The sequence below is a fragment of the Hippocampus comes genome, unplaced genomic scaffold (assembly GCF_001891065.2).
Source record: "Hippocampus comes isolate QL1 unplaced genomic scaffold, H_comes_QL1_v1.1 scaffold463, whole genome shotgun sequence".
Lineage (NCBI taxonomy): Eukaryota > Metazoa > Chordata > Actinopteri > Syngnathiformes > Syngnathidae > Hippocampus > Hippocampus comes.
This window is the reverse complement of record NW_017806181.1, coordinates 13,727-27,758: the sequence shown is the minus strand read 5'-3', so window position 1 is coordinate 27,758 and position 14,032 is coordinate 13,727. Positions and strand designations below refer to the sequence as shown.

General features: G+C 56.1%; 2 protein-coding genes across 3 annotated transcripts; one reads left to right on the top strand and one right to left on the bottom strand.

The window, feature by feature from the left end:
* Window positions 1-5: 5 nt before the first annotated feature.
* cunh19orf44 (chromosome unknown C19orf44 homolog) lies at window positions 6-3,676 on the bottom strand (the record flags this gene model as incomplete). The annotated part of the gene is made up of 7 exons (XM_019855779.1): window positions 3,302-3,676; window positions 2,807-2,955; window positions 1,962-2,292; window positions 1,379-1,634; window positions 1,142-1,242; window positions 962-1,066; window positions 6-134 (listed from the first exon to the last, which is right to left on the bottom strand). Coding segments are annotated over exons 1-7 (1,179 nt in total), but the record flags the coding sequence as incomplete, so codon positions are not given.
* A 2,305-nt stretch (window positions 3,677-5,981) lies between these two features.
* Window positions 5,982-12,731, top strand: LOC109506838 (excitatory amino acid transporter 5-like). Of its 2 annotated transcripts, XM_019855840.1 has the most exons (11): window positions 5,982-6,123; window positions 7,936-8,015; window positions 8,283-8,498; window positions 9,364-9,406; window positions 10,461-10,692; window positions 10,778-10,877; window positions 11,054-11,287; window positions 11,372-11,566; window positions 11,775-11,909; window positions 11,977-12,076; window positions 12,378-12,731. In XM_019855840.1, exons 1-11 carry the CDS (start codon window positions 5,983-5,985, stop codon window positions 12,624-12,626), a joined length of 1,725 nt encoding a protein of 574 aa, XP_019711399.1. In that variant the 5' UTR covers window position 5,982; the 3' UTR covers window positions 12,627-12,731. The 2 variants fall into 2 exon arrangements, with proteins under 2 accessions (XP_019711399.1, XP_019711400.1); XM_019855841.1 differs by lacking the exons at window positions 5,982-6,123; window positions 7,936-8,015; window positions 8,283-8,498 and adding an exon at window positions 8,703-8,990.
* The last annotated feature ends 1,301 nt before the right edge of the window (window positions 12,732-14,032 follow it).

Here is a 14,032-nt window from a genome sequence, read left to right as displayed (position 1 = left end):
GTGGGGCGGCGGGACGGCCGCGAGGACGCCGTGGACGGCCGCGAGGTCGCATCCGCGCCTTCCGTCCAGGCCTCACGCGGCGCCGACCCGACCGCTTCTTCTTCCTCGCCGTTGCTCGGCAGGTGTTCCGATACCTGAGTGTGAGAGGGCGCGCGTGACTCTCTCTGAGGGTCGAGGGAAGTGTGTGAGTGTGAGACTCGAGGCCAGTTCACATTTTCAAATTGTTGGCCCACTTCCAAACTCTTGCGAGGTCCTGCAGGACCTGAGAAAACAAATCACGGGTCGACAACAATTTTGTACGGCGCATGTGTGAGGCACACGGCAAGATCAAGCCATCACACACACGAACCGACTCAGGCAAAGATATTCTGATGTCGGACAGAAACGGTCGCAAAACGCGTCGCGACATTAAACGCGACTTCCGAGTCAACAAACATGTCGGACAGAGAGCCAGCGGGGGTCTCAGATGGTGTCTCGACAGTGGCGCTAGTTTCTGGATTCATTTTGGCGGGGTCGTGAGCAGCAAAACGGAAGGCGGCGGACGGCGCCCGCTACAGCCGGATGTTGTTGTTTTGGTTCCCCCCCCATAGAAATGTCTCGGAATGTTGTGCAAAGACTCCCGCCGGTGCCACGTTCCACCGAGTTGTTCGTCCATCTCCGACGTCAACGGGACTCGGTCGCGCCATGATCGTTTGTTTCCATTTGGGATTTTCACCGCCTCGCTTTCCGATGGGGTGCACATCGCCGTCCACCGAAGTCGATGCAAAGCAATCCGAGGTGTTGAATATCCCCGACCTGAGATGGGACGACCTCGCGAGCGGCCGGGATCCGTCGGAGCGCAGCGCTCAGGGCAGGATTATCTGCTAAAATCATCTTTGGAGCAATTACGACAATGTGTCTGTGAGAGCGCAAGAGAACATGAGTCCATCGACATATGAGTGCGCGCGTGTTTGCGAGTGACCTGTCCGCTGCTACCGCGGCGACCGCTTTCCGTCCACCCGGTGCTCTCGAAGTCACTTTCGTAGTCGGCCGTCCGGACCCGGACGCCGCGCAGCTCGTCCGGCCCCTGCGTGCAGATCAGCACGTGTCGTGACCACTTTGGGAGCCTCCCTCATCAGGTCGGTTGGGACGGCAGACTTACAGAATTTGCGTCGTCAACCTGCGTTGGTTCTTCTTCTGCTTCCGTCCTGCCGCCGGCCGAGCCAACATCTTCCAACGTCTTCACATTGACCCAAAAGCGCTCTGCGACACGACCAAGACACATCAACAGGGTGCGCTCCGATTGTCGCTGACTTTTGTCTCTCTCATTTTCGTGCGCGCGTCTCTTTGGCTACCAATCCGTCCCCTGATTGTCTGGTGCCTGGGGGGCGCGTCTCACCTTGTGAGGACGCTTGGCTGGCGCCGCATCCAAGTGGGAAAAGTTCTTCCAGCGAGAGGATCTCCTTCGAGGCCGACCCGGACGAGCACGTCGGACTGGCGGCGCGCCGGGGGGAGAGTTGAGACCTCGGGGGTTCGAGTGGGGCTTCCGGTGGGGGGCTAGCACGGCCGGGGGAGGCCATGCCGGAGGAGGATGAGATGGGGGCGTCTCCGGGGGGCGGAGGGGACGCCGACCTCGGGCTTCTTTGGTTGAGCATCTGCCCAAAAAAAAAAAAACCGCTTCAAACAACAAAGCGTACGTAGGAATTGTTGTTTCCATTGTCCGTGTTTAGTATTCCTGTTCCGAGTAACAGTTGTCTAAAGCGCTCTGTTCCAGCTGCAATTTTCTGGCACGCCAAACCAGGAACTGAATTGTCATCCCCTTTTCTTGGCGCGTTTTCTGCACTGCCAATTGCAAATAATGTGCTGTTTATGGATAAAGAAATGGACAGGGAATGTTTTTCATCCCATCGAGAAGTAAAACCTCAAGTCAATGATTTGAAATGGCTCTCAAGCCTGACGGCAAAAATAAAAGAAGAAGGTACCAGGCCCGCTCTGCTCCCGGACGACGACCCGCTCAAGTTGCCGTCGCCCACCAGCTTCATCACCTCCTCCTCATCGCTGTCCACACTTTGGCTCCATCCGAGCAGGGAGCCGGACCCCCCCCGGGGAGATTCCGCAGCTTTCTTCCTGACCGAGCGCGTCGCTTCCCGACCGGGCGACGACGACGGGGGTCGCGAGGCCGGCGACGGGTCCGAGCTCGGGCTTTGGGTCCGGGGTCCCGGCCCTCGCTGACGGCCGTGGACGCGGCTCTCAATCTGGGCCAGCCTCCTCAGGGCGGACGCTTGCGAGCCCGGCTTGGACCGCGACGGCAGCCTGAAGAAGCGCGAGGAAGAGAAATGCGAAAGTTGACCAAAATCCAACCAAAAAAACAAAAGAGCCAGAAGAGAAAGAGGAGAAGAGTCAACGGAAAACGAGGACAGGAGCAAGACGAGCGAACTCGGCTCAGAGGGGCCCCGAACAAGGAGACAGTCAAACAAGTCAGAGAGAGAGAGAGAGAGAGAGAGAGAGAGAGAGATGAAGGCGGGGGTGGGAACAATTAAGGAGAATGAGGAAAAGTGGAGGAGGTGAAGAAGAAAGAATGAGAAAGTGGAGGACTGATGGAGGAGAGGAATTGAGGAGTGTAAAGGAGAGGAAGAAAAAAGCACAAGAAGAAGAAGAAGAAGAAAGGGGGTCAAAGAGAAGTAAACGAGGAAGAGGAGAAGCCCAAAAGAATTCAGGAGAAGGAAATGAGGAGAAAGCGAGTTGAGAAACAAACAAAATCCAAAAGAGCAGAGTCTGCCATGGAGGCCAAAGGGCAGAGCTCTTAGCCCCGCCCACCTCGACACACCTGTCCTCGCGCGACCCCGCCGGCTTCTTCAGAAAGCGCGACCCCGCCGCGTCACCTCGCTGTCCCCAAGACGAGCCGAGCGGGGACAGGTGGCTCGCGTCCGACGAGACGTCGCTGCCGCTCGGAGGAGCCGCTCGGCTTTGGGCGTCCTGTCGACGACACAGCAACGCACGCTTGACGAACAAACTCGGACGCCTTCAAACCCGAACCTTGTCTCTCGAGTCAGGTCAGGTAACCTTCCGCCATCCGTCCCTCCATCCATCCCACAGCGGGGAATACCCCAACTTTGTTCTCCAGTTGAAATCCTAAACCTATGTTGAAACGCTCATTTACACCCTCCATTTGAACTTGAACCCCAAGACAATCTTGCCTTGAAACTTTGACCCAAACTTGAAACCTTGAACCTCGTTTCAGCCGTAGGATGTTGAAAGCCTAAACGCGACATTAGCCGAGGCCACGCGAGGCTGATTGGATGGCGACGGCCGCCTGACTGACCGCATCGGCGGCGGCTGCTCGTCGGTCGCTGTGGTTTTTGTTGCTCTTGGCGTCCAGCAGCGCCCGAGCCCGGTCGAGAGCGTCGCTCGTGCCCCCTCGCCTCCACATCTCGTCGGAGCCCGCCTTGGCTAAGCTAACTTCTGTTAACTGGCGTCTTCTCGTCGCTCATTGATGACGCGCCTCTAGTGACGTTGTCGCCCCGTTGTTGCTTAGCCCCCATACTAAGCTGAAGGAGCGCGTTCAAACACGTCATTTATCCTCTCGACCGCACCGCCGCCGGGACACTTTCGTAGGATTTTTTTTTTCTTCTTGATTTAATGAATTAAACGATGACAAGTCCAAACGTTTGCTTCCTTCTTCGCCATCCAAGTTGTCTTCTTCTTTTGAGAATCTGCTTTGACACCCCAACGCTATCCTTTCAACCCGATTTCAAACCCCTAACCCTATTTTCACACCATCATTTGAAACTCTGCATTTGATCCTGGTTTGAAACCCAATTGTGAAACATTGACCCAGACTCGAAAAACCCTAACCCTAGTTTGAGAACTCAATTTAACTTGAAATCCCAACTTTGTTGTCAAAAAATTCAATTCACAACGTGAACCAGAGTTTTAAACCCACTCTTCGAAGCTTCATCCTGGCAACGATGAACGTAGGTAAAACGTGTCAACTCAATTCCTCCTGTGGTCTCGTTTGATAACTGCGGAGCGGGTCACCTTGCGGTTCTCGCCTTCCCCTTCATTACTTCGTCATGAGATTGCGGTAACGCTTGGGCGCCATTGGGGCGCCCGTGGCCTTGGAAATTGGAATGAATGAGCGCACGCTGTCATGTCATGTTGCCGCTAATCTAATCCTGTGTAATCCCGGCCCCATCGACTCTGAGCCGAGGGGAAATATTGGCAAAAGGGGCGGGATTAGCAAGCGGAGCGTCTGTGTGTAGCAATTGAGAGGAAAAAAAAAAGCCATCAAAAACAAAAATACTTGCACACGATAATATGCCGCTTGCGCAAGTCCGCACGCGCACTAGCTGCTGTGTGGTGCGGCACATGAGTGTGATGCGGTCTTGCGCGTCTTGGGGGAGACCCAGGACGTCATTCCACCTCCACTTGTGCAACCTAACAAAAAGAACTAACCCTCATATGACCCTCCCAACACACACACACACACACTCTTACTCTCACTCTCTCTCAAAACCCTAACCTCGGGTTTAAACTCTAAATTTGAAACCATAGCCCCTCTTACTCTCACTCTCTCTCAAAACCCTAACCTCGGTTTTAAAGCCTAATTTGAAACCATAGCCCTTGACTTGACATCGCAATGTCAAACCATCCAACCATTTTCTGATCCGCTTCTCCTCACGAGGGTCTTGAGCCTATCCCAGCTGTCTTCGGGCATTAAGCGGGGGACACCCTGAGCCGGTGGCCAGCCCACCGCAGGGCACAGATAGACGAGCAATCATCCGGGCTCACAATCGCCCCAAGGGACAATTTAATTAATGCGCCATGCATGTTTTTGGAATGTGGGAAGAAAGCGGAGTACCTGGAGAAAAGCCACGCAGGCACGGCGAGGGCATGCAAACCCCACAGAGCCGGAAGCAGACTCTGCACCTCTGCGCTGTGAAGTGGACGTGCTAACCAGTTGACGCCTGTACCGCCATTTAAAAAAAAACATTTTTTTAAGACATTTGGAAAAATGTATGCCTTTCATTATTGCCCCTCGACGGCGAGGGCATGCAAACCCCACAGAGCCGGAAGCACACTCTGCACCTCTGCGCTGTGAAGTGGACGTGCTGTACCGCCATTTAAAAAAACATTTTTTAAGACATTTGGAAAAATGTATGCCTTTTATTATTGCCCCTTGTCATGTGTATCTGCAGCACTTGTGTGAATATTCATTATTTCAAGGAACGTCACACATGGAAGTCAAAGCTAATTTCCTACTAGCATGTCGATATCATTTTAAATTGACTTTAGCATTGTCACCGGCAACCGTTCTTTTTGCTGTGGGTTTCATTTTACGCTCAACTCCAACTGGGGTGTCACGAAACCGTTTCAAACATGCTCCGGGACGGGTGAGTCGTCGATAGCGTCTGCCGCTCCACTTGAAAGCGACATGGCGCTTTCACGCTGTTTTCGCAACATAGGAACTGAGAGTAACGCGCAGTTTGATGCGCTCCTCCAAGTGCCCGTTCATTTGATTCATCCTTTCAGCAATCGAGCGCCTGTGTTGGGGAGTTGGGAATGAGCGAATGCTTGCACTCATCATTTGCGCATCTCCAATAGCTATACCGTGAAGATATTTTAAGGGAGACACTGAGAGAGGCACAGCAGCCGGGCGCGCGCGCGGCGTTGGCCGCCAGCTGTTGATGGATGGGCGGGCGGATGGATGGATGGGGCCGAGCCAGGCGGGGCTAGGGCGGGCGGGGATTGGTCGGCACGGGGTTAGCGTCCGGCTCCGAGAGCGCCAGCTTAGCGCAGAGTGGCGCAGCAGCCCGGGAGGATGCGCGGGATGCCGAGGCGGGACCTGGAGCTGTAGAAGCGCCGCGCGTCAGCGGGAAGTCGCTTTTCTTCGCTCCCTGGTGGCGTTTGGGGACCACGTCGCTCGCGTCTCGGAACCCGCATGGCGGCCTGAGGGAGACGGAGGGCGGGGGGCCCGGGGGCAGGCCGGGTGAGGGGGCGACCATGGCGGTGGCGCTGGAGGCCGTTTGGCTGAGGGTGAAGAACGTCTGCAAACAAAATGGCCTCCTGATCATGTCCGTGCTGGCCGTGGTCGTCGGCTGCCTTCTGGGATTCTTCCTCAGGACCAGGCGGCTCTCCGAGCAGGTCGGCGCCACGCACACAAACGGGACAGATGGTTTGAAAAACCTTCCTTCCTTCATTTTCCCAAGCGCTTGACCTCACCAGGGTCGTTCATTGAAAACTTCGTCTTTACGTCATGACGAACAGAAGATATGGAATGAGAATGAAAGTCTTGATTGTGCCGAATGGAGCGTTCGTATCCGTGACTCGTCTTATGCCACTTCATGCCAAAAGCTTCGAACGGCACAACGAGGCTGAATGTCTTTGAACAGGACATCGAATTTGAGTTTGTGACAGTCAATTCAGTCCCAACTTGAAAGTTTCAAAGTAAATGCCAAACGCAAATGAAAGTCAAAGCCACAATGACGTCACTTGGGTCATTTGGAGAAATCATTTTGAATCAAAACATTGATTCGGTCTGAAATGAATTTGATTGAATGAACTTCGGTGAAACATTTTGCATTTAACTTTGAAATGCTTTCAAATTCAAATGAAATGTGTGTGTGTGTGTGTGTGTGTGTGTGTTTTGTGTATGGGGGTGTGTAAATGTGCGTCTTGGTCAAAATGTGCGGGCGTGTGTTTTCGCCGGTCGCTGATCCGGCTGGCACACAGCAAAACTAAGCCGCCGGCGCTTAGTGGCTGCCGGCAAAGCGCTTTAGCAGCCATCCATTAGGCCTCATCCTCCTGCGCCAGCTCGCCTTCCCGCTTCCCTCCTCGTGTCGCACCTGACTGACTTCCTTAACGGCGGCCATGACTCCCAACGTTTCGCCACGCGGCCGTTCGCCCCGACCTCATGTGGCCGCCTCGTAAACTAGTGCGAGATCCAGCCCTTTGCGCTCGGATATCCCGCTGCTCGTCCTGCAAGAGGACTTGTTGGGAAAGCGCTGAACCTTTTTTGCTAGGACGAGCTTTTGTCCTCACAGACATTGATGCCGTTTGTGAAATGGACCTCGTCAGACCGCATATAGGCAAATGCGGACCGGCCCGCGTCCTCTCAAAGAGTGGCCCCCAAGCCACGGGCCATTTGTGACCAGTGCCTCCACTGCCACATTGGCGAAGGATAGTTGCCGGTCCGTGAGAAAAAGGTTTGTGAAGCTGTATCAAAGTCAAAAGGAAAAGCAATTTTTGCTGCTCAAAGCGGCGAGGGCATCCGAAGGAGCATTTTTGCCTTTGTGGCTGGCAGCAGGGGCCTGCGTGCACAACCCCTCACCCGCACCCCCCCCCCCCCCCCCCGAACTCAGCCAGCCGTCATCACGGCGTCGGTGGCGCCGCTTGGTCCAAGTCGAGATGGCAGCGGCCCAACATCATGAGGGCTGATAGAGAACAGCTGCAAAGTCATGTGACAATGCAAACAAGAGGCCTGCATGTTGCGCGCGCGCACGCACACACACACACACACACACACACACTCGCGCGCGCATAGCCACAGTTTCCTGCTGGCCTGCCCCAGTAAAACGAGTGCGCTCATCTGAATGAAGGACAGAAACTTGTACTAGCTACGATCTGGCGTACTTACTCTTGACTAGCTCTGCCACTCTGAACAACCAATGTCAAGAACGATGCGAACTGTCCCTGCCGATACTGCGACGGGTGAATGGCGTTTGCATTGGCGGCCATTTCGACGGGGCAAGAGAATTGCGAATGCGAATCCTTGTCGTGTTGCGCTTAGCTTACGTATCAGTCATTTCATGAAACATATCTTTGCTTGTCTGCCATCCGTTTTTGGGGGGGTGACTTGAAACGCAGCCGTCTGCGAAGCCTTTTCGGACGGTCAAGTCACAGGAAATAGTGAAGGCGTCTTTTCTGTGCTCTCTCTCTCTCTTTCTCCCCACACAGGAAGTGAAATATTTCCAGTTTCCTGGCGAGCTCCTGATGAGGATGCTGAAGATGCTGATTCTGCCTCTGGTGGTGTCCAGGTACTCGCGCCGCACTATTCGATTCTGTGTGCGTGCATGCGCGTTGCAGAGAGAGAGCGGGGATTAAGCAGGGGCGTGTCCATTGAGTGCACACGCCACTAAGCCAACACGAGGACAAAACGTAGCCCGAACCGAGTCGACTTGCCACCTTGGCGTTGACGACATGCGACGCTGTCTTCAGCCTGCCTTCCTTTGACTTTGTGTGGCTGCCACGCTGCCTTCGTGTTGCCTTCATGTTACCCCCGTGCCCCTGCGTTGCCGTTGCAGTTTGATGTCAGGCCTGGCCGCGCTGGACGCCAAGTGCTCCAGTCGGCTGGGCCTGATCACCGTGTCCTACTACCTGTGGACCACCTTCGTGGCCGTCATCGTGGGTATCGTCATGGTGTCCGTCATCCACCCGGGCGGCGCCGCCCAGAAGGAAGACTCGGAGGACAGCGGCAAGCCCATCATGAGCTCGGCGGACGCTCTGCTCGACCTGATCCGGTGAGATTTCCCCTCCGTCGAGTCCCGTGTCGGTTTGTGCCGAGCGAGTGCCTAAGATGCGGCCGGCCGTGCGATCTTGTCGCAGAGGTTAGAAATCTCTGTCGGTCGTGTCTCGGACCGAATGGCTATCGCCCGTGGAGTTCCCCGGGGCTCAAACCCGGGAGCGGAATTGTTCCGTCCGTACCTTCAGCCTGCCTTCCTTTGACTTTGTGTGGCTGCCACGCTGCCTTCGTGTTGCCTTCATGTTACCCCCGTGCCCCTGCGTTGCCGTTGCAGTTTGATGTCAGGCCTGGCCGCGCTGGACGCCAAGTGCTCCAGTCGGCTGGGCCTGATCACCGTGTCCTACTACCTGTGGACCACCTTCGTGGCCGTCATCGTGGGTATCGTCATGGTGTCCGTCATCCACCCGGGCGGCGCCGCCCAGAAGGAAGACTCGGAGGACAGCGGCAAGCCCATCATGAGCTCGGCGGACGCTCTGCTCGACCTGATCCGGTGAGATTTCCCCTCCGTCGAGTCCCGTGTCGGTTTGTGCCGAGCGAGTGCCTAAGATGCGGCCGGCCGTGCGATCTTGTCGCAGAGGTTAGAAATCTCTGCTAAATTGGCTCCGGTCCCGCCTCGAGGGCAGAAGTTGGCCGTCGGTCGTGTCTCGGACCGAATGGCTGTCGCCCGTGGAGTTCCCCGGGGCTCAAACCCGGGAGCGGAATTGTTCCGTCCGTACGTGCCTCCGTGACGCCAGCTAATACGCTCGCGATTATGCGTCTTCCAACATGTGCGCACGGGTCGAGTCTCTCCATCGTCTCGCTCCCAAGTACGTCTTTGAGTGCGCTGGGAACGGGATTTTTAATTGATCCCCTTTATCCCGCAGAAACATGTTCCCGGCCAATCTGGTGCAGGCTACCTTCCAACAGGTGACCCAAAGGGAAATCTTGATCACCGTCGTGTCTTTCGTCTCGTCGGCCATCCGTTCCACGATCGTGTTTGGCATCTGTGTCCAGCATCTTTTCCCCGCCGTGTCACCCACGCACCCGCTCGATCCACTTGTTCGCCATCGTGTCTCCTATCTTGTCGGTCCCGCGGTCCCATGTTGGCTGCCGTCTTGTCGCTCAGCCGCTCAAGGATCTTTTGCACCATCGCGTCTTCCGTGCATCTTGTCGGTCACCTGGTCTTTCCGGTCGTATCGTCCATCTTTTTCATTCTCCGCTCCGTTGTCATGTTGGTCGCCTGCTCAATCTCGCTGACCTTTCATTTTGTTCACCCAAAGTTGGAAACAACAAAGTCTGGCGCCATGATGTTTCTATTGCTGGTATTGCCTTGCATCATTCTCTGACGGTGTGGTTTATTTTTTTATTTTTTTTTGGGGGGGGGGCGGATTTTGGGCAAAATTGTTGCCCGCGCAGCTGCAACCTGCTGCCTCAGCCCGACCACCCCCGCGCGAAAAGAAAAAAAGAAAAAAAACACGCAAAGGGAGACGTGTGTGTTTGAGCTCAAGCTTATGTTCAGCAAATATGAATTCAAGCAAACCTCTGCGTCATTCCTTTCAGCGGATGAAGAATGAATCTCTTTTGTGGGACGCGGGATGCTCACCAAAGCGCGACCGTTTGTTGTCGTCACGTTCCGAGCCCATTTCTTTTCTACTTCACGACTCGGATTGTCATCAAATCTATGGCGTGCAGTTAAAAATATCGCTTCCGTATGCTACATTTTGGGAGCGTTTCCCAACGTCGTCATCCGAATCACGCGGCCTTGCTTTGTTAAGAGGAACAAGACGGCAGCCCTCCCGTCATTGTCCAGACTTTTTCTTCTCCAGCTCTTGTGTTCTCCATCGTGAGTTCCGTCTCATTGCACACGCAGTCCATCCTTTCCGGCGTCTTGCTCTCTATCGCGTTGTGTCCGTGGCGGCGGCGGCGGCGTCGTCGTCCCAAAGGCGTCCACCATGGCGCGTTGCTCTGTGGTTTTGGACAGTATCGAACCAGCAGCCAGTACACGGTGCAGACCAAGCCCACGTCGGCCCGGACGCCGTCCCAGTCGGTCACGCGGCCGCCGCTCATCTACGGCATCCGGGACGACAACGGGAGCGACGTCCAGAACTTCTCGCTGGACCTGACGCCGCCCCCCGACGTGCTGGTCAAAACCAAGGAGGGGACCAGCGACGGGATGAACGTCCTCGGCATCGTCATCTTTTCTGCCACCATGGGTAACGCTTTCCGAGCTCGGGATTAAGATTCGGCAGCATGGGGGGCGGTTCTTGGAAGACGGCGCGCGATGTGGCGTCGTTGCAGGCATCATGTTGGGCAGGATGGGTCCAAACGGCAGCGCCTTGGTCAACCTTTGCCAGAGTTTGAACGAGGCCGTGCTCAAGATAGTCGCCGTTGTCATTTGGTAAGTAGACGGCGCGCCCGCCGTCGCAACAGTCCAACTTGAACCCGATTGGGGTTGAGGCCTCAGACTTAAGAGTCGGTTATCCTTGCGCGCGCACCTCCGTCCCCGAGCTGACCCACGAGAGTACCCGGTATGACGGAAGCGTCGCGTCCCCGCGGTGCCTCCCCACGCCGCAGGTACTTCCCGTTCGGCATCGTGTTCCTGGTGGCGGGCAAGATCCTGGAGATGAGCGACCCATCGGCCATGGGCAAGAAGTTGGGCTTCTACGCCGTCACGGTGGTCTTGGGCCTGGTGCTGCACGGCCTCTTCATCCTGCCCGCCATGTACTTCTTCATCACCAAGAAGAGCCCCATCGTCTACATCCGCGGAATCCTCCAGGCGCTCCTCATCGCCCTGGCCACCTCGTCCAGGTAACCGTCGGCACGCGGCCGGACCGGTCGCGCGGCGCTCGGGGGTCACCGTCCGGGCGGCTCGTGTGGCTCTTTTGCCCGTAGCTCGGCCACGCTGCCTATCACCTTCAAGTGCCTCCTGGAGAACAACCACATCGACAGGCGGATCATCCGCTTCGTGCTGCCCGTGGGCGCCACCATCAACATGGACGGCACGGCGCTCTACGAGGCCGTGGCCGCCATCTTCATCGCGCAGGTCAACAACTACGAGCTGGACTTCGGACAGATCATTACCATCAGGTCGGTGGACGCCTCCGGTCCTTTGCAGCCCGCGTCGCCTTCGGGAACCTTCCTTCCCGCTCCCTCGCGGCTCCTTTCTTACCTCTCGGCGTGCCCTTCCCCACTCGTGACTTGCATTTTGTGCGGTTCAAGGCAAGGCTCGGTCCCCGGCCGGGACTGTTGGGAACCGTGTTACTGATGCTTCCTTCCTTCCTTCCTTCCTTCGCAGCATCACGGCCACGGCCGCCAGCATCGGCGCGGCGGGCATTCCCCAAGCGGGCCTGGTCACCATGGTGATCGTGCTCACCTCCGTCGGCCTGCCAACCGACGACATCAGCCTCATCATCGCCGTGGATTGGGCGCTGTAAGTGGCCTGCGCGTCGAATGTCGGCACCGCCTTGGTGATCCACGTCACCTTTTGGCCCGCGCAGAGACCGATTCCGGACCATGGTCAACGTCATGGGCGACGCCCTCGCCACCGGAATCATGGCGCACATCTGCCGGAAGGACTTCATCAAGGAGGGAGACGGGGTAAGCGCTCGCTCGCTCGCTCGCGCGACTTGCTGTCCTCTCACTTCCCGTTGCCGCCTGTTTTTCTTCTCGACTTCCTGCCTCAATTCTCGCTGTCCTCGTTTGCCCTTTCTCCAATTCTTCTTTCCCCGCTCCCTGTCCGCTTACTCACTTCCCGCCTCCTTCTTTCTTGTGTGATGACTGCTTGGTTTCCAACTTTCTGCGTCCTTTTGCCTCACCTCCCGCGTCCTTACTTCCCGCTCGCCGGCCCAGGTCTGTCGTTTTCTTACCCCGCGTTTCCCGACTCCTTGGCGGCGCGCAGGTGCCACTGGTGTGCGAGAGCCGCGCCGGCGTGGCGGCTTCGCTCATGAACTGCCACAACACCGACGACGACCGCCGGCTGCCGTCCAAGCACACGCTGGTCCCGCCCGAGGTGGCGCGCCTCATGCGGCTGGAGGAGGGCTTGCGGCCGCCGCCCGACAGGAAGAAGCCGCGCGTCCCCCCGCGACATGCCAAGAGGAAAAAGGACCGCCCTGCGGCGGACGTGAACGGCCTGGAGACCAACGTGTGAAGGACGGCGACGACGCCTTTGCCTTTGGCCCTGTTTTCCGCCCCGCAGAATTCTTTCTGATCTGCGGGCGGACCGGAACTAGAACCGCGCCCGGACCCGTACCGCTGCTGCTTGGACGGAGCTTATGAATCCTTGAGGGACCAAGTCACTCGTTTGATTCTGCCTTAAGACTCCCGGAGCTGCGATTCAACTCACCAGTCCTGTGGAGTGTTGAACGTATGCCATCCATCCGTGGCCATGGGATGTCTCAACCGACCCCTGGATGTGCAAAAACAAAAAAACAGTTCAGTCAATAATGGAATGGAGTCGCGTCACGGCTTGAGGACCAAAACTCTTCCCAAGCGCCCGATGGAATTGCTCCGTCAATGCATCCGTCCGTCCGTCCCTCGATGGCCTCCGGGAAGTCCGCACATCGGGTGTCTGCCTCTGTGGATCGCAAGCAGCTTCAAGCTAAGTTTTGAGTCTCCACCAAAATGTTCTCCACGGTCAAATGGCGGCGGCCCGGTGGTCGACTGGTCCTCCTCAAAGTGCAGAGGTGAAAGGTTCGATTCCGGTTTGCATGTTCTCCCCGGGCCTGGGTGGCTTTTCTTCGGGTGCTCTGCTTTCCTCCCACTTTCCCAAAACATGCACATTAGGTGAATGGAACAACTCGAAATTGTCCCTTAGTGTGAGTGTGGGCGCTGATGGTCGGCGTTTGTCTACGTGTGCGTCCTGCGATTGGCCGGGGGGTTTTTTGGGGTTTGGTCTCGGGGTGCGCCGTGCGATTGGCCGGCCAGTAGGCGGGGTGCACCCTGCCTACTGGCCAAAGACTGCCGGGGGAGGGGCTCTGGCACGCCCGCGACCCACCTCAGGATGAACGAGTTTTTTCAGATGGTGGATGGTTGGATGGCTGGTCAAATGTTTTTTTTATTTATTTTGGATTTTTTTGGAGATCATAGCACTTGCTAGACATGAGGTAGTCGTCGGCATTTTGGGAATACACTGATGCAAATTAAAACTGGGCATATGTGTCATGAGTTTTGATGTGAATGGTTTTATTTTTACATGTTGTGAAAGCCTCAATCCAAAAGGAGCATTTTTTTGGACAACGCTTGCAAGGAGCTGCTGTAGGCCACAGCTCACGCCCGGATGCTCACGTGCAGATTAGTGCGCCTGATGTCAGGCCTCGCCAATTTAAGGTACACATCCGTGTGCAATCGTGATCCTTTCTCAATCAGGTTTATTTGTCTGCATATGGTGCTGGTTTTCTGCATTCCATTTTGCATCTCCCCCCTCCAAAAAAAATCTTTCTTTCCAGGCAACTATACGTAGCGTCAACGGTTTGCAGCCAGGTGCGCAAATAATGGGAGGCCGCTGTCATGTGTCATTTTAATGCAAGTAAACAGAGTGATGAGCTCAGTCGGGGT

Coding starts and splice junctions, on each gene's coding strand:
- LOC109506838 (XM_019855840.1), top strand. CDS start 5,983: ATGGCGGTGGCGCTGGAGGCCGTTTGGCTGAGGGTGAAGAACGTCTGC. Junction 11,567..11,774: donor GGACAGATCATTACCATCAG/GTCGGTGGACGC, acceptor CTTCCTTCGCAG/CATCACGGCCACGGCCGCCA. Junction 12,077..12,377: donor TCATCAAGGAGGGAGACGGG/GTAAGCGCTCGC, acceptor GGCGGCGCGCAG/GTGCCACTGGTGTGCGAGAG.